At 49.6% G+C, this 25,343-nt stretch overlaps 1 protein-coding gene across 7 annotated transcripts in view; it reads right to left on the bottom strand.

Annotated features, from left to right (window-relative positions):
• Positions 1-1,200: 1,200 nt before the first annotated feature.
• PAX6 (paired box 6) overlaps positions 1,201-25,343 on the bottom strand; it is a 28,905-nt gene continuing 4,762 nt past the window's right edge. The window contains exons 1-14 of one of the 7 annotated variants that reach the window (XM_004446881.5): positions 23,443-23,662; positions 23,147-23,343; positions 19,225-19,300; positions 18,821-18,881; positions 15,079-15,209; positions 14,271-14,312; positions 13,961-14,176; positions 13,080-13,245; positions 7,014-7,172; positions 6,439-6,521; positions 6,054-6,204; positions 5,854-5,969; positions 2,934-3,084; positions 1,201-2,276 (exon numbers count right to left, since the gene is read on the bottom strand). In XM_004446881.5, the coding sequence (XP_004446938.1) occupies positions 2,191-2,276; positions 2,934-3,084; positions 5,854-5,969; positions 6,054-6,204; positions 6,439-6,521; positions 7,014-7,172; positions 13,080-13,245; positions 13,961-14,176; positions 14,271-14,312; positions 15,079-15,209; positions 18,821-18,830 (1,311 nt within the window). In that variant the 5' untranslated portion in view covers positions 18,831-18,881; positions 19,225-19,300; positions 23,147-23,343; positions 23,443-23,662 and the 3' untranslated portion in view covers positions 1,201-2,190. The other 6 variants (XM_004446880.5, XM_071218127.1, XM_071218128.1 and 3 more) reach the window with 6 other exon arrangements.

The following is a 25,343-nucleotide window of genomic DNA, read 5'->3' as shown; positions in this document are numbered from 1 at the left end:
GACACGTACATGTATAAAAACTGCAGTCAACTTAGGTATCTCTAAATGTGGTAGGATAAAATGATTAATGTATAGCAGGCTTAGATGAATCACAATTATCTGTTCACAAGTAATTAAAAAACAGTAAAGAGTGAACTAAAAGGTTGTTTTGAAATCCTCCAATTTTTTATATTTCTGATCATTTGGGGATTTAAAAAAAAAAGAGCAGAGTACAATTCAGTGGAGTATATTTTTTTGTCCCCAGAGGTTTCTGCATGTGCAAGCATTTAATCCACACTGCCAGAATTCCCAGCTTTTAAATGAAGTTGGCAAAAGAAAACTTATCTATATTGACTTATATGTTGAACGACACAGACAGAAATAAAAGTCTCAGGCCCTTTTTCACCCAACAAAGGCTTATTTTTTTTTTCTATCCTTTGCTTGAGCTCAAGGACTCCTGCCCTGCGTGCTGCCACTTTAAACATGATCAGATCTGTGCTTCATTGCAAATAACAACTGACCGACAATGGGCCCTGCTTCATAGATTTGGGAATGTTTGGCTTAAACTGCCAGTGACTGAAGGCCTTTAACTCCCACCGGCCAGTCACAGTCCGCTTTGTTGTTGTCTGTTGATGTGTCTGTGCTCATTATTCCTTGACATGCAGCATCCCCCCCTCCACCCTCCAACCATCCACAACCACACAGAAAGCAAGATTCAAATGGGAACAGCTGTAGTGGTTCAATGGGAAATGATGCCTCTTGTGCAAAGGGGAGGGAGCCAGAAAAAGGAGACGGCCTATTTGAGAAAGGCAACAGCTTTCAGAGTCTTGTGTAAGAAATCTACTTTTGAATATACTTCAGTGAAATCACTGTTGAAATAGGCTGACAATGGAAATCTGCCCAGATTGAAAATGCCAGCCGTAATTCAAAAGACAATTCCTATTTAATAGCTTGTTGCATTTTTTAATTATTTCTAGACGTTGAGCTTTTGAATTACATGGCTAACTGTGGGAAATGTTACCACTTTGTATGAGTATAAATGGGCACAGATCTACAAATACCTTAAGTGGGCTTCTTTCTCTACCATATTTCTGATTTATGATATGGATAAGAATTATTTCATTAAGAATCTTCAGGGTTTAAATAAAAAGAGTACATATGGAAAGTAACCGTAGGTTTAGAATGTTAATCTAACATGGAAACAAAATTTGCAACACCACATTATAAGGTTAAAAAGAAAGTAGTATAATAAAGGAAATACAAAGACTTTGGCATGGTTTTTACAATCAACAATGATTAATTTTGATATGTAGTTGTGAACAACTTCAAAACACTTAAGTTTAAAACTCTTGCAAGCACTTTTAATTGATTAGGAATGAATTCTAGATGCACAAAATGATTGGACTGTGAACAGTAATACAACTATATCTAAGAACAATTAATTTTTGCTGGCCAAAAAAGAAAAATATGATTGCAAGAAAGTGTGTATAAAACATCTATAGAATATTCTTGTCAAATATAAATGAAATTAACTTTATTATAGAAATCATTCTGAGGATTTCTAGGGAAGACAAATACTTACATGTTGACATAAAACAAATTGGATTATATCGAAGACACAATCTACCATTAGCTATCAACTTGTTTCCTTCTTGAATTTATTTCTTAACCTTTTTTGCACATAAACTTCATCTGTTAACAACCTTTGGAAAACCAACATATTTCTTACATAAATCTAGTGCATGTTGTTCCAGGTTTAATTATATGCAAAGAAATTATAAAAACTTGGAACATCAGTCCATAAACTATGAACAGATGGGTAGAAGTATTCGATATATCTTGATAAAACTCTTCGATTCATGGCAAAGTTTGTTGATCATAGTTTTCTTTTTTTTTTTAAACAACTTCATGACCAACACAGATCAAACAGCCATCCAGTCTACATTGTTCTTTTTTCATTATAACATACAAATGCCCATTTACAAATAATACACCAAAATGAATAAAAGTTTGGATACCAAAATGAAGATTTGTTCCAACTGATATCGCTCCTTCTGTATACAAAGGTCCATTCCCCAGTGGTACAATACAGGACACAGTTGCAAAACTGAAGTGCTTCTAATAGCCATTTTTCTTTCCTTCCTGAACACCCAGCTGTTGTGTCCACAGAGTCACTGACTGAATTAATATGATATTTCCTTTTTTTTTTTTTTACTGTAATCTTGGCCAATATTGAGACATATCAGGTTCACTTCCAGGAACTTGAACTGGAACTGACACACCAGGGGAAATGAGGCCTAGAAGTGAATGAAAGAAATAGCCATGTAGATATTCCCTTCAAGAGATAGGCATGGAGTACAAATTTTTAGATTAAAAAAATCTAATCCTTTCGAATATTTTAACTATTTTTAAAAATAAAAATATTTCAGTTGTTACAAATCAAATTCACACCTTCAGAAACTAGACTGCATACTGCTCACATATACTTATTGAATCCCAAGTCCCCCACCAAAAAAGAATAGAAAACACCCTTCATTTGTTTGTGTGTCTGGAACTTTAACAATAAAACTCTCTCTGGAAAACCAATGTGGCACTTCTTCAATTTGAGCAAAAGGCACAGAGGAGCGAGGTAGGACCTCATTTACAAGGTTTAGCTAATAACTTGCCCTCAGAAAACTTACAGTCTCACACCTTGTCTTTATATACAACTTCTGTGACCAAATTCAGGAAAAAAATAACTGTGTATATATGTGGTATCAAGTTATTAATTAGCTTGCCTGAATGGCGCTTTTCAATCCATTTTCCCCAGAGAATTGGGCAACAAAGAGTTAAACACAACCTCACACTACACCTTTGGGATTCTCTAGGTTGACTTTGAGTGAAGAGAACAGATCCTCCTGGCTAAAAAAGCTGTAAGGCTGTCTCTGTGCACCCTACGGAGAGTAGCATCTCACCTGTTGAAGTGGTACCAGAGGTGCCCATTGGCTGACTGTTCATGTGTGTCTGCATATGCGGGGGAGTGTAGGTATCATAACTCCGCCCGTTCACGGACGGGCTGGTGGGCAGCATGCAGGAGTACGAGGAGGTCTGGCTGGGGACTGGGGGCTGTGAGGAGAAGGCAAACCTGTGGTTACTGAGAACACATTATACAAGTCATATCCCAGGATCCTTCCTTCCCAAGAACTCTGCCGATAAGTCTGATCATTAAAGATGCCTTCATGTAATGTACTGGAATTCCGTACAATAACTCTAATATTGGGCCTCCCAACCAGTGCTTCCACAGACCACAATTAGAGCAAAGCTACCTGCACCAAACATCGAAAGCACTGTAAATTCAGACAACTATCTGGCTAGATGATTGGCACAATCATAAAAATTAACTGGATTTTTGTTACTTTTCATACTGGATGTCAATTGCCATCTTTAGAATACCTGTAGCTTGAGGACCTCCACTGAAACATATCCCCTACCCCACAAGTCCACATCTATTTGGGAACCCAGTGACCCCACAAATTCCATATCTCAAGCTTTAGAGCAAAGGCAGATCCATTATCATTTCCAGCAAAGTAGTCAGAAGTGTCATTAAGTATAACCCAGCCACGGCATGTGAATTAGCAATAGCTGCCTTACAGACTCAAAAACACTATCGAAATGTTTTCTTATATACACATTTTGTTATCTTCACAGAAACCCCAATATTGCTACAGTTTATAAAGCTGAACAAGACCCTCTGTAGCCTTATTAAAATGAAAATATGGCTGCTAACATCAGGTTCAAAAAGACAAACAGGCCTTGAGGGCCCTGCCAGAATTTCAGCTTGCATTTGTTTCTAGCTCCTGCAATTATGTTTTCTAGGCTACCTGAAATTATGTTTTCTGGAAAATTCAGAGGCAGTGATAGCAACACCAGCCTCATGAGTTGTTAATCCCTTAATTTACATCTACTGCACTATAGCCAATAATATCCAGATGCAATAAAAAATGAATAATTCCTCTTAAGTTGCTTATATGGTTTCTGAAGAATGAAATACTCATTTTGTTATTTCACTTAGAAATCCAACAAAAGATGTTCAATGAAGAATAAACAATCTGTGTAACCCAGAGCTGTTTCCAACAGAGGCTCATGCTGGCCAATCTCACACCACCCAGCATCTTTAATTGTTGCATAAACAAGAGTCCGGGGGAAATACCTGGGAAAGCTGTAGCAGAAGGCCCGCCAAAAGGAAAATTTCTCCCCATACAGAAACCATCCAGCTCCAAAGGTCTAGTACACCCCACCTGCTTTATCCAACTTCCCTCATGAAGGGCTACCCTAGCACGGTGCCTAACACATGGTAGAAGCTGATAAATAGTTGGAACAGAATTGAGGGCAAGGAAGGCTATTAAACCAGCCCTTCCAGGTTGCTTGGAGTGTCACAAACTAATCACATAAGCCACAACAAAGACACATTAAATTTCCTATAGGGAAGTGGACGTGGCTCAACTGATAAAGCATCCATCTACCATATTGAGGGTCCAGGGTTCGATCCCCAGTGCCTCCTGACCCATGTGGTATGCTGGCCCACGTACAGTGCTGATGTGTGCAAGGAGTGCCATGCCATGCAGGGGCGCTCTCACGTAGGGTTGTCCCACACGTGAGGTATGCGCCCTGCAAGGAGAGCCACCCCACGTGAAAAAAGCGCAGCCTGCCCAGGAATGGCTCCACACACATGGAGAGCTGACACAGCAAGATGACACAACAAATAAGAGATGCAGATTCCCAGTGCTGCCTGATAATGCAAACAGACACAGAAGAACACACAGTGAATGGACACAGAGCATACAATGGGGGGTAAGGGGAGAGAAATAAATAAAATAAATCTTTAAAAAAAAATTTCCTATAAGTACCTTCTATTCCCTTTTTTTTTAAAGATTTATTTTTTATTTATTTCTCTCCGCTTCCCCGCCCCCCCCCCAGTTGTCTGCTTTCTGTTTCCATTCGCTGTGTGTTCTTCTGTGCCCACTTGTATTCTTGTCAGCGGCACCCAGAATCTGTGTCTCGTTTTGTTGCGTCATCTTGCTGCATCAGCGCTCCGTGTGTGCGGCGTCACTCCCGGGCAGGCTGCACTTTTTTTGCGCTGGGCAGCTCTCCTTGCGGGGTGCACTCCTTGTGCATGGGGCTCCCCTATGCTGGGAGACACTGCTGCGTGGCACGGCACTCCTTGTACACATCAGCACTGAGCATGGGTCAGCTCATCACACGGGTCAGGAGGTCTGGGGTTTGAACCTTGGACCTCCCATGTGGTAGGCGGACGCCCTGTCCTTTGGGCCAAATCTGCTTCCCCTATTCCTTCTTTTGTTATAAGATATATAAAGAAAACTATTCTTTCTGTTACAATAAGCGTACCCCACTATATAAATATGAATCCCCTTTCTGATCCTTTTTCTTTTTCTTCTTCGTGAGTTTATCTCATACACTCTCAATATGTCCAAAATGTATACATAGATTATATATCGATAGGCACACATAATATAAATCCAAATTTTATCTATACCACCACTTTACTCTCTAATAATGTGCCAGCATTATTTCCATTTTCTGGTATAGACATATTTTATTGGTATCCATACCCAACATTATCAAACTAACATCCTCTAGTAGCAAAAGGCAGATTAACTTGACTGAACAAGTCAGCTGTTTATTTTTCCAAGGATTCAAATCAAGCAATCAATCAAGAAAAAGAAACTGGACTATTTTCATCCCAGACTTGACTGGACAAGCCACTTGCTGTAGTAAGAGAGGCTCCCCAAGGTCTCAAGGGTGCAGGCAGCCAAGGAGGTCTGCACGCCCCAGCCCCCTTCTCACTTGCTCTCCCAGGTAGCCTGCCTCACTTACTTGCATAGGCAGGTTATTTGCCATGGTGAAGCTGGGCATGGGCGGCAGAGCACTGTAGGTGTTTGTGAGGGCTGTGTCTGTTCGACCCAACATAGAGCCAGATGTGAAGGAGGAAACTGCGGAGAGAGAGACACAGAGACAGTCATGGGGAGAGTCAGGACCAAGAGCAAGTTGTTAACAGTAGCAGTAGTTCAATTTACCAGGAGTGGTGGGTTGTGGGATTGGTTGGTAGACACTGGTGCTGAAACTACTGCTGATAGGAATATGACTAGGTGTATTGCTGGCCTGTCTTCTCTGATTCCTCAGTTTTTCTTCTCTTCTCCATTTGGCCCTTCGATTAGAAAACCATACCTGGAAATCAGATGTAACAGGTTAGCCAAACCCCTGGCAGCCCTGTGCCTACCCCCAACCTGACCCCATCCCTGGCACCTCTGCTGTCCCATCTCACCCAAGGCAGCACAGTATTTAGCAGACTGGATCTGTTACTAATTCCATAAATAAATGGTGTTCCTTAGAGGCACCTTTGTCTCCAGAAAAGGTAATTGGTATAAACCACAAAGTATGCAAACCAAGGCTTCTAGGTACCTGTATTCTTGCTTCAGGTAGATCTATTTTGGCTGCTAGTCTTTCTCGGGCAAACACATCTGGATAATGGGTTCTCTCAAACTCTGAAAGAATAAGTTGATTTTTATATATTGTTCCAGAACTACCCAAAGTGAGTCAACCAAGCTCTGAATCCAGCTGGTTCCTCCTTCCCACTTCCATTGCCTCCAAATGATTCCCTTGGAAATATTACTACTACTAGAGTTGACTGTACCTGGAAGAACTTTCCCACCAGAACCAGTTAAATTTTCTTTAGAATGTCATTCAAAAACTCTTCTGTGGCCTGAATTAGCCCAATCATTATTTTTTCTTTATGAGAAGTCAGACTTTTAGTCTTTGAATTACTGGTAATAAAAAGAAGAAACACACACACATACACACACTGAAAAGGTGCCAAGAAGAAAAGAAAAGAAAAGAAAAGAAAAAAAGAAAAAGAAAAGGAAGAGAAACCTTTCAGTCCTCTATGCCAAAGGGTCCTGGCTAAATTTAGCTCTTTGTCCTGAAGATGTGGCATTTACTTTGATTTACTGCTTCTCTACTTTGAAAAGCTCCATCACCTTTTTCCAAGGCCTCAATTTGCTCTTGAGTAAAGGATGTTCTATTTCTTTGTAGCTTCCGCTTCAGCTGAAGTCGCATTTGGGCCTCATCTGAATCTTCTCCATTGGAACTGATGGAGTTGGTATTCTCTCCCCCTCCTTCCTGTGGCTGGCAGCCATCTGGAACAAAAAGAAAAGATGGTAAGAGAAATTTGGAATACTGGTAGCCATAAATGCTGTATATTCTCACAGTCTCACCCAGACATCCCCAAGGTGACTAAGTGTGGCCTTTTTAAATAAAGGACATTGACAACCTATGCTACCTAGCCATCACTCTCTTTCTCTCTGTTTTTATTAAGATGAGACTGTATAATATGCACACTAAATGGTATTTCTTTAAATGACAAAACAAGAACTGAAGTTTCCAATTAAAATGATCTTTCACTACTAGCCTTGACTTCCCAAATACCTCATTTGGTTCCCTTTCCCTGCAGAATTAATTTACCTATAGCTGTGTTGGAAAAATACAAGAGTGATGTTCAAGATTTCAGCTGATCTATAATCAGTAATTCCTATCTAATCAATTAGATGTTGATAGGTTTGTAGAAAATGCTATTAAGAAACCAAACCAAGCTTGTAATCTTTTTTAAAAAATATTTATCTAGTTTTTATTTGAATTCTGCACAGTCAATTTCATTTTAAAGGTTGTGAATTTAGAAGTGCTCGCATTGTTCTGCAGTTTTATTCAACTATTGTATGAGTGTGCTTTGCCTTGACACCTATTAAGAGCACAGCTGTAATTATATCATCACCAAGAACAGGCTATAATTGCTGAAAATGGAATTTTATATTTAGATAAAAGGACTGTCCATTCTTTGTAATGTGTTGCACCAGAGAAAAGTAAGATTTCTTTCAAATTTTTAACGTGTAATTTTAAAAAGAAATAGTAGAGAGTTCACTAACTAACTAAATATGCTATGCTGCAGCTGAGTCCTTGGCATATCATTTAAGCAGTACATTTTTAATTAGGGCATTTCCACCACTTTTAATGTAATTTCTATCATTAAACAGGGGAAAGTTTTATTGTTTTCCTTGGAGGGCGAGATGTGCACTTGGGCTAGCTGTCTCTCGCCTGGCTTGTAAGGCCACAGCCTGTCTGAAGGGAAGGACTTTGGCTCTCACTCCAGGGCTACTGCAGGCAGGGTCCTGGGTCTTGGAGTTCTGAGGGCCCCAAGGGCCCCCCTCCTGGAAACAAGGCCAGTTGGTGGGGAGGGGCCACTGAGGATGCATCGGTGGGAATCAACTTGGCCAGGAATATCATTTATAACCAGGGGACAATAGGCAGTGCCTTCAAAGAGTTCAGGGAATTGTGACAGGATCTAGTGGGATCCTTTCAGGAACTTTGAAATGTTTTAAAACCCCAACTTTCTCCCCCATTTAAACAGGCGGATTCATCAGCACTGGCCACCATATGGGCCCTCGGAGATCTATTGAGATGACCACCAACACTTGAATAGCAAGGGGCTGCTTTTCAGCGCGCACAATGCCCTGCAAGTAAGGGAAACTATTAAACTCCTGGGGCAGGAGCGTTGGCAAACTTTCGTGGGCAGAATTTTGAGGCCACAATGAGCGCGGACAACAAAAGGATTCTCTTGAGGCGTGCAGCGGGCCACATTGTGTTACAAGAAGCCCAGTCAACAGACTTTTCAGTGAAGTGTGTTAACCCCTCTGCTCTGCTATCATTAATCACTGTCCGCAGAGCGGGCGCCTCAATGCTATTTAGGGCGCTTGGCTGGAGGGATGAAGGGTGGATAGGGGGCCAAAGCTGGGGGACGGGGAGGGTGGAGGGGAAGCTGGGAGGGAGGATGGGGTCCTGGGGTGGGAAGGGGGTAGGGAAGGAAGACAGACGGAGGTGGGGGAAGGAGAGAGAAGGAAGGAGGAAGAAGGCTCGAGAAATATGGAGGCCAGAGAAGTATAAGAAGAACGGTCAGAAAAGAGTGCTGAGAGAAATAAAGAGACAAGAGATGTAGAACGGCGGGGGGGGGGGGGGGGGGGGGTGGATAAAGAGGAAAAGGAAGAAGAGGCAGGGAGATGGCGATGGAGAGAGGGAATTCGTACAGAAGCCGGGGCTCTGCTTTGAGCTGGCTTGCGCCACTGAGGAGGGGGCGGGGGTGCTCCTTAGCCAAGGGGAGACGCTCAGACTCACAAGTGAGAGCACAAGAATCTGGGCTAACGTACTGCCCCAGGCTTCTGAGCGACTTTTCAGAGTGTTTTCAGGGGAAGAAATTGGGAGCACGACCCCACTCCTTATTTTAGGGTCTGGTGAGCGAGGGGGAATTTGGAGGTAGCCCCCTTCATCCGGCGCCCCCGCCTCTGTATCGGAAACAAGGGCTCCCCTGACAGCTTTGGTCACCAGAAAGGCCCGTCGTTTGCTGCCTTTGGAAAACTTAACACAAATCTGCAACCCTCCAGCACTTAGGGCTCCGGGTGCTGAGCGGAAAAGAATCCCCCCGTCGCCCCGATCTAGCTACTCACGCCGGTGCCTTCCAGGAGGCCCCGCCTCAGCCCCTTTTCTGGCACATTCTATCTCACCAATTAAACAAACCTGCCCTGGTCTTCCTCGGAAGAACGCTACAGAAAGCATTCTCTGCTCTCACTTGCTTTCTGACATTTTCCTAATTTCAAAACTAGGGGCTTGAGCTTTCTCTCTCCGCCTCTCCCCCCTTCTCTCCCCTGCCCCTCCCCCTTCCCTCCCCTCCCCCTCCGCCCCGTCTCTCGTCTCTCCCCATCCCTCCCTACGCGCGCACAGGCGCCGATAGTAGCCCAGGGCCTGCACAGTTTCGAGACCTGGGGAGGAAAGTCAACCGGAAAGAAGGAGAGGGAGCACGATTTGAAACCTCTTAAATACACGCGCGCGCACAGTACAATTAGCGTCCAGTAAGGAGAAACCCGTGGCTGCAGGAGCCCTCCACCACCCCACAGGGTGAACATTCACCCTCAAGAGTTTGTTACTTTAAAAGTAGCAAGCTTTTGCTGCCTGGCGGCAACGGAGAGAGCTTCTCTTAGATGGGAGCGTGGTTTTTGTTTGTTTACCTTCCACTCTTACCTTCCACTCTTAAGGCTTTTAACAAAATAAAACTAAAAGCTGGATCTCGAATTCCCTACATGATAAACCTAAGTGGCAGACAATTAAGATATCTCCTTTAAAATGCGCCCTCGCTTAGCCACGCAAAGCAGGGGCCTTCAATGGGCGCCGTCCACCTTCTAGCCTAATCCGTGAGAAGGCGAGTCAAAGCGCCTCCCATTATCCCAGCCCCAGGACCATCTGACGCTGGGGATTGGATTTGTTTCCTGGAAGAAGAAGAACAGAAGAAAGGGGGGAAAAAAAAAAAAAAAAGACGCTGGGAAATAAAATCATTCCTTAGTTTCTTAGTGTCTTAATCAGTGAGGCGGAAAACAAGCAAGAAAAGATAGCAACCCGGTTGCGGCACCTTTTCAGCCCTGGAGCTCGGATCAAAACATTGTAGCATCTGTTGAAAGAGAGACTGACTAAATCCTATAGAGGGCCTGGGTATTACCGGAGATGGGAGTTAGGGGGGTGGGGATGCGGGTAAGAGATAAGAAAAAATGTCTCCGTGATCCCTAAAACCACTAAATCGCTGGGGAATTGGGGCTGGATAGAGTTGTCTCTTGTTGTCAGCCCACGATTTTATTCACCGCTGCATGGCGTGGATCAGATGGAAACCATATTTGTCTCCCTCTGAGACCTAACCTCGCCTTATGCTTTCTCAGTAATGGACTCTTTAAAACCCAAGAACGGCTTCCCGACTGCGGAAGGGGGCTAGGGAAGGAGCGGTACCCCTTACAGCCAAAAAGGCCTCAGGTTTCCCCAAGAACTTCAGCACTCCGCGTCCCCCAGCGCCCCCTCCCCCCGCGCCCCCCACGCGCCTCTGGGTTCCTAAAGCGCACCACCCACACACCCCAGCTCAGCGGGACGGCTAGAGATTTGGGGATGAGCAGTTAACAACTGGTGGCTCTGAATTCTCTAGCAACAAGTGCCTAAAAGTTCAAGAAAGTCTCCTGAACTAGCGCCACCTCCCGCCCCAACCATCCCAACCAGGCCCCAGCGATTACGCTCTCGCTTTCCGCCCTCGCTCCACCCAGGACGACTGTCTACACTAATTGGGCGCCACCTCTGGTAGAAGCGGTGGGGCTGGCAAATTGCTGCCCTCGGCTTCTGTCCCGGCGATGGGAAGCAGGAGGGGGTGATCCCTCCTCCACGCCCCAACCAAACGCGAGCGCTCGGTCCCAGTAGGCCATGGGGTGGAGGCTCTGGGCTCTGCCCTCCCAGTCCTGGCCCACTGCCTCGCGCCTCCTCAAGACTTCTTAGATCAAGTCGGCCAGACCCTGGCGAAGGAGAGGTCATTGGGCTTCAGATTGCTGGGGACAGAGGCGCAGACGGTGGGACCCAGTGCCTGCCTGGTGGGTTGAGAAGTTCAGGCACCACTTGGGTGTGTCCAGAAGCGCACGCGGGAATCCTGGAGTTTCAAAGGTCAGGCGGGTTGGAATTCTCTACACTCAGCCAGGTCACTGCCTCGTCTTCAGTAGAGACTGGAGCGGACTGGGCCTGCGGCCTGCGTGGAGGCAGCACCTCCTCTCCTGCGCCCACTGCGCTCCCCGAGGCTGCGAGTTCGCGGCCCTGGGCGGCCGCGCGGGCGGGGTCGCCTAGGGGAGCCGCGGCCCTGCGCGTCAGGAGGCCCGCGCCGGCCGAGCCGCGGCGCTGGGAAACAAAAAGCGAGCGCTTTGCTCCCTATCTTCCCAGTGTCCGTCCTATATTGTTTTCTGCTCTTAAAACTGACATGTCTAATTGGCAATTGGTGCCGAATCGTGTCCAGAGGTCTCTTGTGGAACATTTCTACAGCTGTCTCCTTCAACTAGACGCTTATTCATGTCGCCTTAATGAGAAACAAAACGTTCTCTAATGAGCAATTACAGAGCGACAGGATTGTTCCCATAACAAATTCTTGCGAGTGACAGAAGCATCCTTTGTACCAGATATTTCGCATACTGTTACCGATTTTCCCTTCTCTAGCCCGGCTGCGCCGAGGCGCCGGCATCCGGAGCCGGTCCCGGAGCGCACAATCGCGCAGGCAGCCCACAGCCAGCCCGCGAGGCCGCCCCCGGCCCGGAGCCCCGCGCTCAGTCGAGCTCCTGGGAGTGAGACGCCACGTCCCATTATCCCGCATATTATCTCCTTGTCACGAGGACAACAAATACCGATTAATCTTCGGAGTAAATTGTTTCCTATTCTTGACCAAGCTACCTCGGTGCGTGGGGGGCCGCGGACGTGAGGAAATCCAACTGACCCCCGCATCCGCTCCCCTTCCGCCACCATTTCTCAAAAATCCTGAGGGTCGCAGATCCCATCTCTCCTCCCAGCCCCGGAGCCGCTTCCAGCACGTCCTCAGCAGGCCAGCTCCGAACGTCCTCACCCACCACTTCTACGCAGTCGCCACACACACAGAGTGAGAACGAGTGGCCCAGGGGCGGAAGGAAGAGGAGCAGGGGTGGAGATGTTGTTTTAGTGGGGAGACCGCTATCTCCAATGCCCCATTCCCAGTTAGTCCCTGCATCTGGCTGCTCACTCTCTCATCTGCACACTACTCATAGTCTCATCATTCGTAAATTATGGCAAAAGGCAAAATGTTGCGATTATGTTTACCTCGCAGTCTGTCAGAGTGTTAGCTTGTCACACTTCTACAGCAAGAGGGCTCTTTATGCATTTTAATGGAAATTTTGAATAGGGTATCTCACAGCTAGTTCTTACACACACATATGCCTGCCCTCAGACACACACACACACACCAGCAACACTCATACTACTCCTCACATACACAACCCTCACACTGCCGGGCTAACCAGATGGTTCAACAAACCAACTACCTACAGTGCAAGTCAATGTGTTCCAGGCCTTGGAAGAGACTCCCCATTCTCTATCCCCCTAGCACAGAGGCAGGAAGGGAGAAGGGGTGGGGAGAATAGAGTGGACTGCATGGAGAGCTGCGAGTATAGATGCTTGAGTTTTACCTTGAGTAGGTTGCCCTGGCACTGAAGTCCCGGGATACCAACCAGGACGGGTGCCCCAGCTTCCGGTCTGTCCGTTCAACATCCTTAGTTTATCATACATGCCGTCTGCGCCCATCTGTTGCTTTTCGCTAGCCAGGTTGCGGAGAACCCTGTTTATTGATGACACCTGCAAATCAAACCAAAATCAAACCAAATGGTAGCGTCTCCTGAAGACATGGTCGCCCTTCCAAGTCCAATTTCCACTCACCCATCCTCTTAAAGAGTGACCCTTAACGTTTTTAAAAGCTCCCAGCTACCCTGGGACAGTGGGTGGATTCGCAGATATCATTGGAAGAATGACAGCCCATCACTTTGGATAGAGTGGAACTTGAGTCGGGTGGGGAATTGGGGGATGCATGGGGGAAATGACCCTCTGCCTGGTGTTAAAAGATTTCCTGAAAAATCCTGAAAAAGCATTTTGACTTAGTTTGTAGCTTAGTTGGAACTTTTTCATTTTATTTGCTTTGTATTAGGGTAGAAGTGGATGTTTGACACAAGAAGGAAGGTCCAGGCAGGTGGATTTGGAGGAGCTTTGAATCTGGTTTTTATTTTCATTTTCCTTCTTGACTCCAAAACCTTTTCCTGGTGCCTTTGCCCTGTAATTTGCAGCATGCAAATGAAGTGAACAACTCCCCTCACTGAACTCCCATTTTCCAAATGGCCAAAAAAAGGTCAGGGCACTCCTCTCAATACCCCCAGGTACAGATGATATGGTATGTGAATCAGGGAGGAGAGAGAGACACTGGGAGAGAGGAGGGTGGGAGGGAGTAAAGCAGGAGAAGGGAAAGAGGAAAGGGGGCAGAACTCAGGGCAAGTAGGGCAAATGTTCTCAGTGAACTTACACTTGGTATGTTATCGTTGGTACAGACCCCCTCGGACAGTAATCTGTCTCGGATTTCCCAAGCAAAGATGGACGGGCACTCCCGTTTATACTGGGCTATTTTGCTTACAACTTCTGGAGTGGCTACTCTCGGCTTACTACCACCGATTGCCCTGGGTCTGATGGAGCCAGTCTCGTAATACCTGCCCAGAATTTTACTCACACATCCGTTGGACACCTGCATAGGGGAAGTGGACAGAAAACCACATTATTAATAATTTCAAGACAAAAATAAAATTGTTTAAGTATGCATTAAACAATGACAAGCTTACGTTTTGATTGTCCAGCACTTGGACTTTTGCATCTGCATGGGTCTATAACACAAAAATATACCTTCAATGGTATGAGAACTTACTGTAGAGAGTTTTTTCTTAAAATTACATTTGTAGCCCTAAAAACTACAAATATGATGAAACTTTCCAACAGTTTGAACTAAAAAAAAAAATAATTCAAAATATTTCCTGTAAAAATTGTTTTCTTAAACACTGTCTGAAGATGCATCAAAACGAAGTCAGATTAATTTTTTCATGTGCTGACCTTGCTTAAATTGGTCTTATGTTTTAATGGGCAAAGAGGAAAAATAAACTGAATTTTACTTCTTTTTCCTTAAAAAAGTCCAATTGAATAAATATCAGGAGGGGGTAAATAGAAATTTGCTTTTTACAATAAATATGTATGTTTTATGAATATGAAAAATGCAAACAAAATATCTCAAAATCCAGAGGGGGAGAGGGGAACCGAAATTATGCTGGTTCATATAACTCAGCCTATTACATTTCATAAATTTTCACAATGTACTCTTTACCGAATTAAAAGAGAAAGATTTTTTAAAACGTACTCGCACAATAGTTTTCTTGAAGCAGATGAATTATCTTATGTGACTGGCCCGGGTTGAGAAAGGTAGGGAAGGATGGTGGAAGGAGAGGGGAAAGTGGAAAGGCAGGGTAGTGGGGTGGGGACGGGGGTATCAGGTGAGGGTGCGGGTCCATAATTAGCAGCGTTTGCAGTGAGAAATGAAGAGAGGGCGTTGAGAGTGGAGGGCCGCGGGGGCGGCGAGTGGGGCGGCGCCGGGAGGATCACCTGCAGAATTCGGGAAATGTCGCACGGCCGGGCCCCGCTGTGAGCTAGCTCTACGATCTTCTGCCGGGTGGAGTCCGGCAGTGGTCGCCCGTTGACAAAGACACCACCGAGCTGATTCACTCCGCTGTGACCTGAGGAAAGGGAGAGGATAGGAAAGGAGAGGAGAGAAGAGGAAGGAGAAAGAAAAAGAAAAGAAGAAAGACAAGTAAAAAGGATGAGGAAGAGAAGGTGGTGGTGAAGGAGGAGGAAAGGAGGAGAGAAAGAGGAGGAGGAGAAGCAAAAGAAGAACAAGAAAAAGAACAAGAGGAAGAAGACAACCACAATGCATCCTCAGCTCCCTGCCAGCCCATGCCATCCTCGGCCATCAGGTCCCTGCTATCGATCAAAACACGACAACAGGACCCGGCAGCCATGCGGGGCATCGGGCAAGCCAGCCCCAAACACAGCCGTACCCGACTGAGAAGCACCACGGAGTCAAACACGTGCCAGTGAGCAAGAACGCGCTCGCCCTACTGGCGCCATCCCCCAGCAGTGCCCCAGCACACCGCCCCTCTTCACAAACAACCCAGCCAGCCACTGAACCCACCCAGTGCAAACCCCCGCTTCTAAAAACATCCTCCCAAAGATCCCCTCTATCGATCCCCTCTATCGTTTGTAGAGCTGTGGGTTCTACAAAGTCCACACGGAACTCCAAGGTATCTGCAGTGTTGAAACAGTAGCAAACCCTACAGCCCTTCAGCACTCCCTTGGACGCTAGAGTCCAGAAATGTGTGTGCGTCACTGTCCAAACTCTGGCAAAAGGTATGACATAAGCACCAGGGTTTAAAAAAAAAAAATTAAGGAAACTAGGAGGGAGAGGAAGAGAGAAGAACCAGAGCACAGATCTGTGGCTAGTTAAAACCAATCTCGGTTTCAGAATCCCACTTGACTCCAGCCACAGAATGGTCTTGCTTGCCCGCTGCCACAGTCAAGAGCCTGGAGTCAGTCCACACCCGCCACTGCTTGCTTTTCTTCTGTTAGGAAACGGCCCTCCCCACAGTCGAGTACAGATAAAAGCAAACATTTAAAGAGAAAAGGAAAGGACTTGCACCATAGCGTTCCCCAACTCTCCTTTATCTTTGTATCTTACCACCTCACCCCATTGTCTAATCTTAGAGAATGGGGGAGGGAGTTAGCACCTCTCTGCACCCCGCTCTCCCCAGATCACAGGCGCTCAAATAAAGCCAACTACCAATTTCAACTTCCTTAAAATATCTCCAACCTGAAGCCCCGACTCTAGAAAGCAGCCCTTCCAGGAGGAGACGTGGCTTCCCTGCTCGCTCTTCTCTCCTCTCTCGCTTCTCTTCTCCTTGGAGCTTCCTGATAAATGGACTCCAGGAGCCTGAGCTTCTTAGCAATAAATAAGCTCCAAATATAGAAGAGGGGGGAAAATATGATGAGCCTCTCTGACATTTGTCTTTAAAATAAAACTAGCTGCACGTCAAGTTTGAGCTTAATTTCTGGAAATAGGCGGAAGTCGCTCCGGATCATGCATGGAAGGCTAATTGAAAAGATCAGTCGGGGCGCTTGTGGCAGCCTTGTCACTTTGTGACAGTGCTCCGCTCCGGGAAATTGCATCGTCACGACAAACGGGACCGTGATAAAACGACCCTTTCCGTCCCTATTTGGAGATCACTCAGACGAGATTGAACTCACTCGTTTCCCCTTCGAGGGGAACCGCATTTTCAGGGTAGCAGAGGCTTGGGGCGGCCATCATCGAGTGTGGTGGGGGCGCGAGCCTCAACTCGATGAGAAGTGACAGGCGTTTGGGGGATCTGGACTCAGGCCGGGCTCGGCGCGAGCACGGGACAGCGCAGGGACAGTAGGGCCAGGCCTAGACCGTGCTTCCGGTTTCTCCCAATTTCCTTTTATTGCCCTCCTTTGCCTGGCAAGTCCCAGTCACCCCTGCAGCAACCAACAACTTTTACCCATTTCTTCCCCTCTCCCCGCCCCCCTACCCTGGGCAAGGGGAGCCCTCCTGGAAAGTGCTAGCTATCCCAGAGATGGACAGACAGATTGAAAAGGAGAGTCTTCAACTGCACGCTTAGCTTGGGTAATTCATAGTAGACGAATGCCAAGGCATGTGAGGCCGCCTAATCCTAGACCTCCTCCTTCTCCCCCAATTGCAAAACATAGCAAATTGCCCGCCAGCCCTGCAGCCACCGCCAGCGGTTGCTGGCTGAGGAGGGCAAGGCCAAGGGCCTCTGCCAGCATCGAAAAGGCAGCGAGGAAGCGTAGCTCTGAGTTCCCCTTCAGAGGTTAAGCCTCAATCATTGTGTCCCTTCCCTAGGGACCGCTGGCGTTCTCGCCCAGTGGCGATGATTATGCGCCTAGAATTCGACCGCGAAGCATTTAATAGGAAAACATATGGTGTCAATTTGGATGCTCCACGTCTCGCACACACCCGGGAGCGAGCGGCACAAAGCCTTGCGGGCCAGCCCGCGACCTTGCGCCCCTCAGGGCCAGCGAGCCAGGCCGCAGCGGCAAACGCTCAGCCCAGCGCGGCGGGGCTGGATCCCACACCAGTGCCTGCGGCTGGGGAGACTGAGCTCAGGGGGAGATACCAGGCAGGTATCTCCCGGCCCAAACCAGGGGATCTGGCAACAACCCGCAGCAAAGCTCGCCACCTCCTTGCCCTTTCCTGCGCTTCGCATCCACGCGCCTGGGCAACTTCAGGGAGCGGTCAGCGCTTCAGGACAGGTGGATAGGGCGCTGGAGACCTTCCTAGGTCTTTGCGGTTCGATAAGGAGAGATTGCTAGAAGACCCAGGCTTTTTCGCACTCGAGTATAGCTGAGCCCTTAAACTACGCCCAGCCTGCGCACCTCAACCCGGGCCTGGTTTCATTTAGCCTCCAGGCCGGAGCTCCAGCCTGGTCCGGTTCCGGCGCCCAGGGACTGAGCGGGAAGCTGTGCTGCGGTACCCAGGGGGCTGGGCAGAGGGAGGAAGGCAGGTACAGGAGGACGGGAATCCGAGACACTATGGCGCTAGAACGACCAGGACCCACGCAGCTGCAGCTGCCAGGGCAAGGGCTTCTCCAACTCCAGGGTGCGCCCCACCCCCCTTTCCAGCGAGAGAACCCTGTTCTCTCTCACGCTCCGTAACTGCCCCACGGGGCGAGTTTACCCCCGCCCTCCGCCTCCGCCCTCCGCCCTCCGCCCTCCACCCTCCACAGACCCTTTTCCAGCCTTGGCCTAGGCCTGGGGTCAGGGTAGCGGAGGAACTGCCCCGAGAGTGACTGGGGGTGGGGGGCTCCCTACCCCCACCCCGACGATGAAGACTTTCAGTCCTGGCAAAGCCCAAAGGGGCCTCCTTTTCCCCCCGCGCAACTGGGAGAAGGCTTCGCCCCGCCCTGCTCAGCCCAGCCCCTCTCTCCGGGGTCAGAGCCCGGGCAGGGGCGGGGAGGGGGTGTAAGTTACAGGGTTTGGGGGGATGGGGTTTCTCCACCACAGCTTCCCAAACTCTGGCGGGTTGTACTGACGGGTCCAGCCTTTGCTCTTCCAGGAGGGAGGACAGCAGAAGAAACGCCCTCCCCTCGCAGGCTGCCGGGCGCGGAGGGGGGCGCAGCCGCCGCGGGTTCCTCGGCCTCTTCGCTCCCGCGGGGCGGCCGGGCTAGCGCGGGCGCGGCGAGCCAACGCGCTCTCCCCTGATCCGCCTGCCCGCGCGCCCCCAGCCCGAAGCCTGAGAAAGACCAGAGGCACTTACTGTTCTGCATGCTGGCGCTGGCTGGGGGCCACCGGATCCCACCGGACTCGGATATGGGGCTCTGTTAGGAAGAGAATACGGCGTTAATTCCGATCCGCCACGCCAGGTAGGTCTAACCTGGGAAGGAGGACAGGAGAGGAGCCCCCTTCTCTAGGAACTGATCCACTCAACCGCTTGGGGCGATCTGAGGGTCATCCAGCTCTGCCCTCCAGTGCATGCAAAAGCTACTCTTTGGACTTAAAATAAAATACTCCAATATTCCCGATCCAATTAACCCTTTAATCAACAGAATGATTATTTTGCTTTTTGTTTCTTCCCTCTGAACTACAATGAAGAAGCGTTCTGAAATAGTGAGTTTTAACTATTTTGGGTTTTGAAGCCCAAAGCAGCCACTTATAACTTGCCTGAAATCTGGGATGTCTGTCCACTCTTAGAATAAAAGGCCTCACACATCTGCGCACCCCTAATTTTGTCTTCCCCCTAAGACAAAACAGAAAGAGAGAAGGATATGTCAAACCGTGGCTAAACAGAGATAGGCCCATGGACTCTTCAAGCCCCACTCTCAGAGAGAAAGACCCAGGCTCAATCAAACTGCCACAAAACCCTAAATCCCAGCACCACACCCACATTTGCAGCGGCCTCTCTCACAGCAGTCCCCACCCTTCATAAGAGGCTGCTCCACATGACTTGAGAGAATTAGAGAATCTGATGAGTTGCAGGGTTCATTCTGCAAAAACATCAAGACCAAGAAAGGGGGAGAGTGGGAATAAGAGGAAGAGCAGGATAGGGAGTAGAGGCCAAGAGGTGGTTGGAGCAGGGGAAAGGGGCACGTCTGGGAGACAGGAAAGGCAGTGGGAACACCAGGGAACTTTGTGGCACCTGAGGACACAGGCTGGAGACTTTTGGGAAGGCTGAGAATTACACTCCCTCCTTCCTTAATGAATTTCACCACCCTAGGTCTCCCCAGGCCCCCAGCACCTAACTGTGGGTTCCCCTTCGTCCTTCAAGCCCCTCACAGCCTCCTAGTCAGGCCTCCTCTCTGCTCCATCTCCAGGCCCTAATGGGACTTCGAAAGTGTCAAGCCCAACTTTTTCCCCCAAACCTCACTTATTGTGATTAACTTCTCTTTTGGTGTTTAGATCTTCCCCCCTTTCACTGTACTGTGACACACGCTGTCTACCTCGCCTCACTGCTTTAAAAAGTACGAACAGGAGGGGGTGAGCGTGGTCGACAAAGCCTACAGACAGGAACAATGGCTTCTATTCTCCGGCTCTCCCTAACCCAAAGAGCCAAACTGAGTCTCCCTAACCAGCAACACAGCTTCCAACCAAACCACCGACAACCCACCAACTCACAAAGGGAACAGAGAGATGCTTCTCGATTCATAAGGCCTGTCACAGTGCAGTCCCCTACGGCTCACCTTCACCACCCTTCCCTACCTTCCCTCACGAAGAAGGGAAAATAGAAAAGTAGTTTCTTGTTATAAATATCAGGAAGTAATTGTGTTACTGGTGTGAGTTGTTAGGAGCTGTAAAAAGATACAAGGGCACTGTGGGGAGCTCAATTGGAAAGAGAGTTTCAATAAAGAGCTCATTCAAGAGGTTTACCAAAAAAAAAAAAGAGGTAAAATAAAATAGTCACAGCATCATTTCTCCCTACTAAAGTAAAAAATATGAAAATATTCATTCTTTTTCCTTCTTTTGCCTATGGTGGTTATTAATGTTGCAAGCAAAGAATTGCAAGAAGCACATTTTTCTCTTCAAGGCCATTCAGAATTTAATTTACTAACTAGCGGGGAGGCAGATCGAATCCATAAAAATAAACCTAAGAGCAGACTTTTTCCCAAAGCCCGGATGCGGCCTGGTAAATATTGGCGAAGGCGGAGAGCTACCTAGTTACCCTGTGCTAGGTTGGCTCCTGACGCCTCCTTCCTGTCTCTCAGTCTCCGCAGCCCAAGTCAAGCCCGGGACTGGCAGAAACCCCAAATCCGCCGCAGAATACACCCCCCACCCCCTCCAATGTGCAACTTTGAAGCTGCAAAGTAGTAATGGGCGGGAAGGGGAATTAGAGTTCCTCGGGGAGGGGTAAAACTTCTTGAACTCCTCTCTTGTAGTCCTCGCTGTACACAACTTCAACTGAGCGCCCCCCGCCCATCCTGGCCGGTACCTTCGTGGTACCATTTTTTAAAATTCCCTAGCTGATCCCAGGGAGGCCCAGCCGACTAGTTTTCGAAGCAGCTGGGAATGTGGCAGCACTTCGAGTTCCGGTTCTGCTCCATCTCCACCCCCACCCCTTCCTCTAAGACACTTACTATCTAATTACTTAAGTAATCGTTAAAGCTAAGTCCAAAAGCAACCAGGGAAACTGGCGCACTGACACCCGGAAGCAATCGTGCTCGGAGAGGCCAGACCCCCCCAGCGGCTTGGAAAGTAAGGCCCTGACCGGGGCCCCAGACCCACGCCGGGATTTAAGGATCTCCAGGCACCTCCGAGTCGCCTGGGCCTTAAGCCACCGAATCACTTCCCCCTCCACACCTCCGTCCGGGCACAAGCGTCAGCTTTCAAATGGAATCATTTTGCTGTTGTTGCTTTATTGCTTAAATTTCAAAATCCATCCCAGAACTCCTTAGGCGGGGTGAAAGGGAGCACTCGCTTTCGGCCCTCCCGGGTCCCCCAACCAAAGAATAAGTAGCAATTAAGATGACAAAGTTTTCCTCTCTGGCCAAAGAAGACAGCAGCGAATCAAATTGTCTTCAAATGTTTGCAAAGGTCACCCGCTATTTAAAAAAAAAAAAGGAATGCCAAAGGCAACGACAATTGTTTCTCCTCAGTAAACCTTCCAGGCTTTCAAGCTCTTTGCTTTTTATTTCATTTTCTGATCCCACTCCCTCCTCAAACCTTCCCAAGTTCGTATTAAACGTCCAAAACGGCTTAGAGACCTTTGTAGAGTAAGAGAAAAGAAACCACGTTCATATTGTTTTTAAACTTTCTAGAAATCAGTCAAGACTGGAGAGCCGGGTTTTAGCACTCGAAAAAGAAAGCATTTCCACTTGAAATTCAACTCCATTTCCCCCCAATTACACTTGCTAAAATTCAGGGCTATTATGGCGCAGGAAGACTGAGAAAATCTACACAGGGAAAGAGGCAACAACTTTACGAACTTTGAAAAGACACTTTTCCTCCTGGGGACCTAGAATCGAAAAGCTCTCAAATTACTCAAACTAATTAACCGGGAAAGGATGTGATCAGAGGAAGGGGGAAGCCAATGCTTTCATATTGATTATTTTAAAGATCTCAAAAAGAATTAAATTAGGGGCATTCGGATTAAAAACAAAAGCAAAAGCACCTTTCCACCTGCAGCCCTCGAAACTTGTTGAAATGGCCAGCACGGAAGGGCGGGTTGGCGCGAGCAAGACAAGGAAAAATACCCACCGAGCGCGGAGGGCTGGAGGACAGGGGAGATCGAGCTTTCATGGGGTGAAGAACAGGGTTGGGGGAAGCTTGGGGAGCAAGCAGAGAGTTCTGAAGTTCCGATCTTCGTGCTCAAGTTAAGTTGGGGGCAAAAGCTTGGTAGCTCAATAGGGGCTGACGGTCCTCCCACTCGGCTCGGAGTTTCTTCGGAGAGCGCCTCCAACGCCTCGGCCTGGTGGCTCCCTTCCCGGCTCGCGCTCGCTGGCTCGCTCGCTCTTTCTCTGCCTCCGGCTTGTGGCTGCCTCACCGAGTGCCTCCGCTCGGGAGATGGGGGGCGGGTAACCCCTCGGTGCTCGAGTGCCAGCAGGCTCTTCTGCGCTGGAGCCGAGCGCGGCACAAAGCCGGAGGGCGGCCGCGCGGCGAGCCGGCTCCCTCGGCGCTCCCTCGGCGCGCCCGCTCTCCGTGCGCTCGCTGGGCCCCGGGCTGGACAAAGCAGCCGGCGGCGGCTGGTCTCTGCGGCCGTCCCCGGGGCTCGGGCACCGCGCAGTCTCTTGGTCCTCTCCCGCCGGCCGAGACCATTTGGCAACACTGGGGCCGGGAGCCGCTGCTGCTGCTGCTCCTGGAGCCTCGGTTCTGACTGCGAGCTCCGCCCGCGCTGGCGCTGGCGCTGGGACCCAGCCGGCCGCCCGCTCAGAACCTGCGCTGCTCACGCTCGCCGGCCGTCGCCCTCCAACGCGGGCTTTCGCTGGAAGTAGAAAGTTTGGGCTCCTGCGTGGAAACTTCGCCGGCCCAATTCTCCGGGCATAGCAGTGGGGGAGGGGATGGGCGAAAGGGGAGGAAGGAAGGGGGGGAGGAAGGGGGAGACCTGCTGGAATATTGCAGCAAAAATGAAGCGAGAAGAAAGGAGCGGACTCACCTTGATGAGGCATCCTCTCGTTGTCAAAGCTCCTGTCAAGAGTTTTGTTTGGTTGGTTTTTTTTTTTTTTTTTTTTTTTGGCTGTTGTTGTTTAAAGACCACAACGGTTTGAAATGATGGTATTTTAAAGGAGTTGCTGGTGAGAGTTTTCTCTGCGGACGCTGCTGGGTTGGTGTGTGAGAGCAATTCTCAGATCCCTGGGAAGGAGACAGAGATTGACAATAAAATGGGCTGTCAGCGACTGGAGAGTGAGAGATAAAGAGTGTGGGCGAGGGAAGTGGCTGCAGCCAGCACACCTATGCTGATTGGTGATGGCTCAAGTGTGTTAATGTGTGTGTGCCGGCGCCCGGCCTCGCCTCCACCGCTCCTCACTGGCCCATTAGCGAAGCCTGACCTCTGTCATCATCCTCCAGCAAAACACTTCCTCCTGCGCCTGAACCAGAGCGGGAAATGAGGCCGAGCCACGGTTCGCTTTTCAAACCCACTAATCACTCCGCAACATGCAAATGCACCGCTCGCTCCCACACAAAATATTGCTTTATGCAAAGCAGCGCCGGGGCCTCGAGCCAGCCGATTGGATGCTCCCTCTCCCCGCCCGGTGCAATTGGTCCGTTTGTTTGAATATGAATACACTTGTTTTCGGCTCCTCCGGTGGGTCCCGGCTCCTCTCCCCGGCGCTGGGCCCCCGCGCTGGGGCTCGGCCGCTCGCCGACATCTCCCCGCGCCGCGCGCTCCCGGAGCCAGCGCCATCCGCGCTGCTGCGGGCGAGCTTGAAGGGTCGAGGGAAGACCGCCGGGCTGGCGGTCGCGGCCTCCGCCCCTCTCAGCTGAGCGCTGGGCTTCCAACCCGCCAAGCGAGCAACTTTCCGCAGCTCCGCGCAGCCCTCTCCTGCCACTTTCCGCCGAGCGTGGCCTTCCGCCCCGCCCCCGCCGGCCCCTCCCGCCCCTAGCCCATCCTGGCCTGGGCCCTGGGCCCCGGAGCAACACGGTGGCGCACCCTAGCCCACCTGGCCAAGGGAAGAAGAGGAAAGGGACGAGGGCGGCACTGGGTCCGGGCAGCTCGGCCAGGGTGGTAGAGGCCGCGGCGAAGCGTAGGCCGAGAGGAGCCAGCCGGGCCCAGAACTCGGCGAGGCCGGCGGCCTCCCCAGCCCAGGCCTCCCGGGCCTCCCAGTCCCCCACCTCAGCTACCCCGGCCCTTTCTTCTCTCCTTTCTCCTTTCGGAATCCGTGGCGCGCAGCGAAGCGGAGGCCCAGTCGGGGCTGGAGAGGCCCGAGTAAACACGCCACTTACTTTGTGTACAGAGGGTTCTTATGAAAAGCCCTGAAGAGTCCTCACCAAACACTCACCAACTTCTCCCACGTGCCATTTGTTGACTAAGTGCTGCTGCTTTTCCCGGCGCCCAAGAGGAGGGGAAGCAAGGGGGAGATAAGAGGGGAGGGGTGCTGGAGGTCGGGGGTGGGGGGAGATGGCCAATGCTGGGAGAGCTCGTGTGTGTGTGTCCGCCCGCGATGTCGGTGTGTCAGCGTTTGTCGGTGGGTGCCACCGGTTATCTGTGTGTGGTGGGCGAGTCTCCGCACCACGACTCCCTCTTCTGGGTCCGCTCAGTCCACGGAGGCAGCTCCCCTTCAGCTGTTGCCAGAAAACCGGGAGGAAAGTAAGTAAATGGCTTTTCTCTTCTGACCACACACCAGAAGTCCATTTGTTGAATGTCGGACGATTAGGACACACCTCAGTACACTCCAAAGGCACCCCTCGGCGCCCGCAGTTAAGGTGACAGGGGGGGGGAAGCAGCCGTCTCGGCCTGAACTGTCCCGAACTTTCTCGGAGCCTGTGAGCCCTGGCGCAGGACGGAGGAAGGCCTAGGAGGAGAAACACACTCCAGGATCCCGGAAAGGGGGATGGGGCTGGAAGAACTAAGGCAGGGAGGCTGAAACGTAGCCACCGCCTGGGACACTTGACTCCGCTTGAAGTGTGAAAGTGCTGAAAGTCAGACCTCATCAATAAAGTCTGCGCTCCCTGAACTCGCCGCTGACAGACCGCGCTGCCGCTGCTTCCGGAGCCAGGACGGAGAAGACGCTGCAGGTTGCCCGGGGCCACCGGGCCTGGTGTGGGCTGCGCTCCTCGCCCCGCCAGGTGCCCGGCAACGCCGCGGCCGAGGAGCCGGGGCAGAGCTCCAGGGAAGCGGAGGCCTCCCCCTC

Source organism: Dasypus novemcinctus, chromosome 10 (assembly GCF_030445035.2).
Source record: "Dasypus novemcinctus isolate mDasNov1 chromosome 10, mDasNov1.1.hap2, whole genome shotgun sequence".
NCBI classification, from domain to species: Eukaryota; Metazoa; Chordata; class Mammalia; order Cingulata; family Dasypodidae; genus Dasypus; species Dasypus novemcinctus.
The sequence above is the reverse complement of the archived record's forward strand: the minus strand, read 5'-3'. Positions and strand labels throughout refer to the sequence as shown.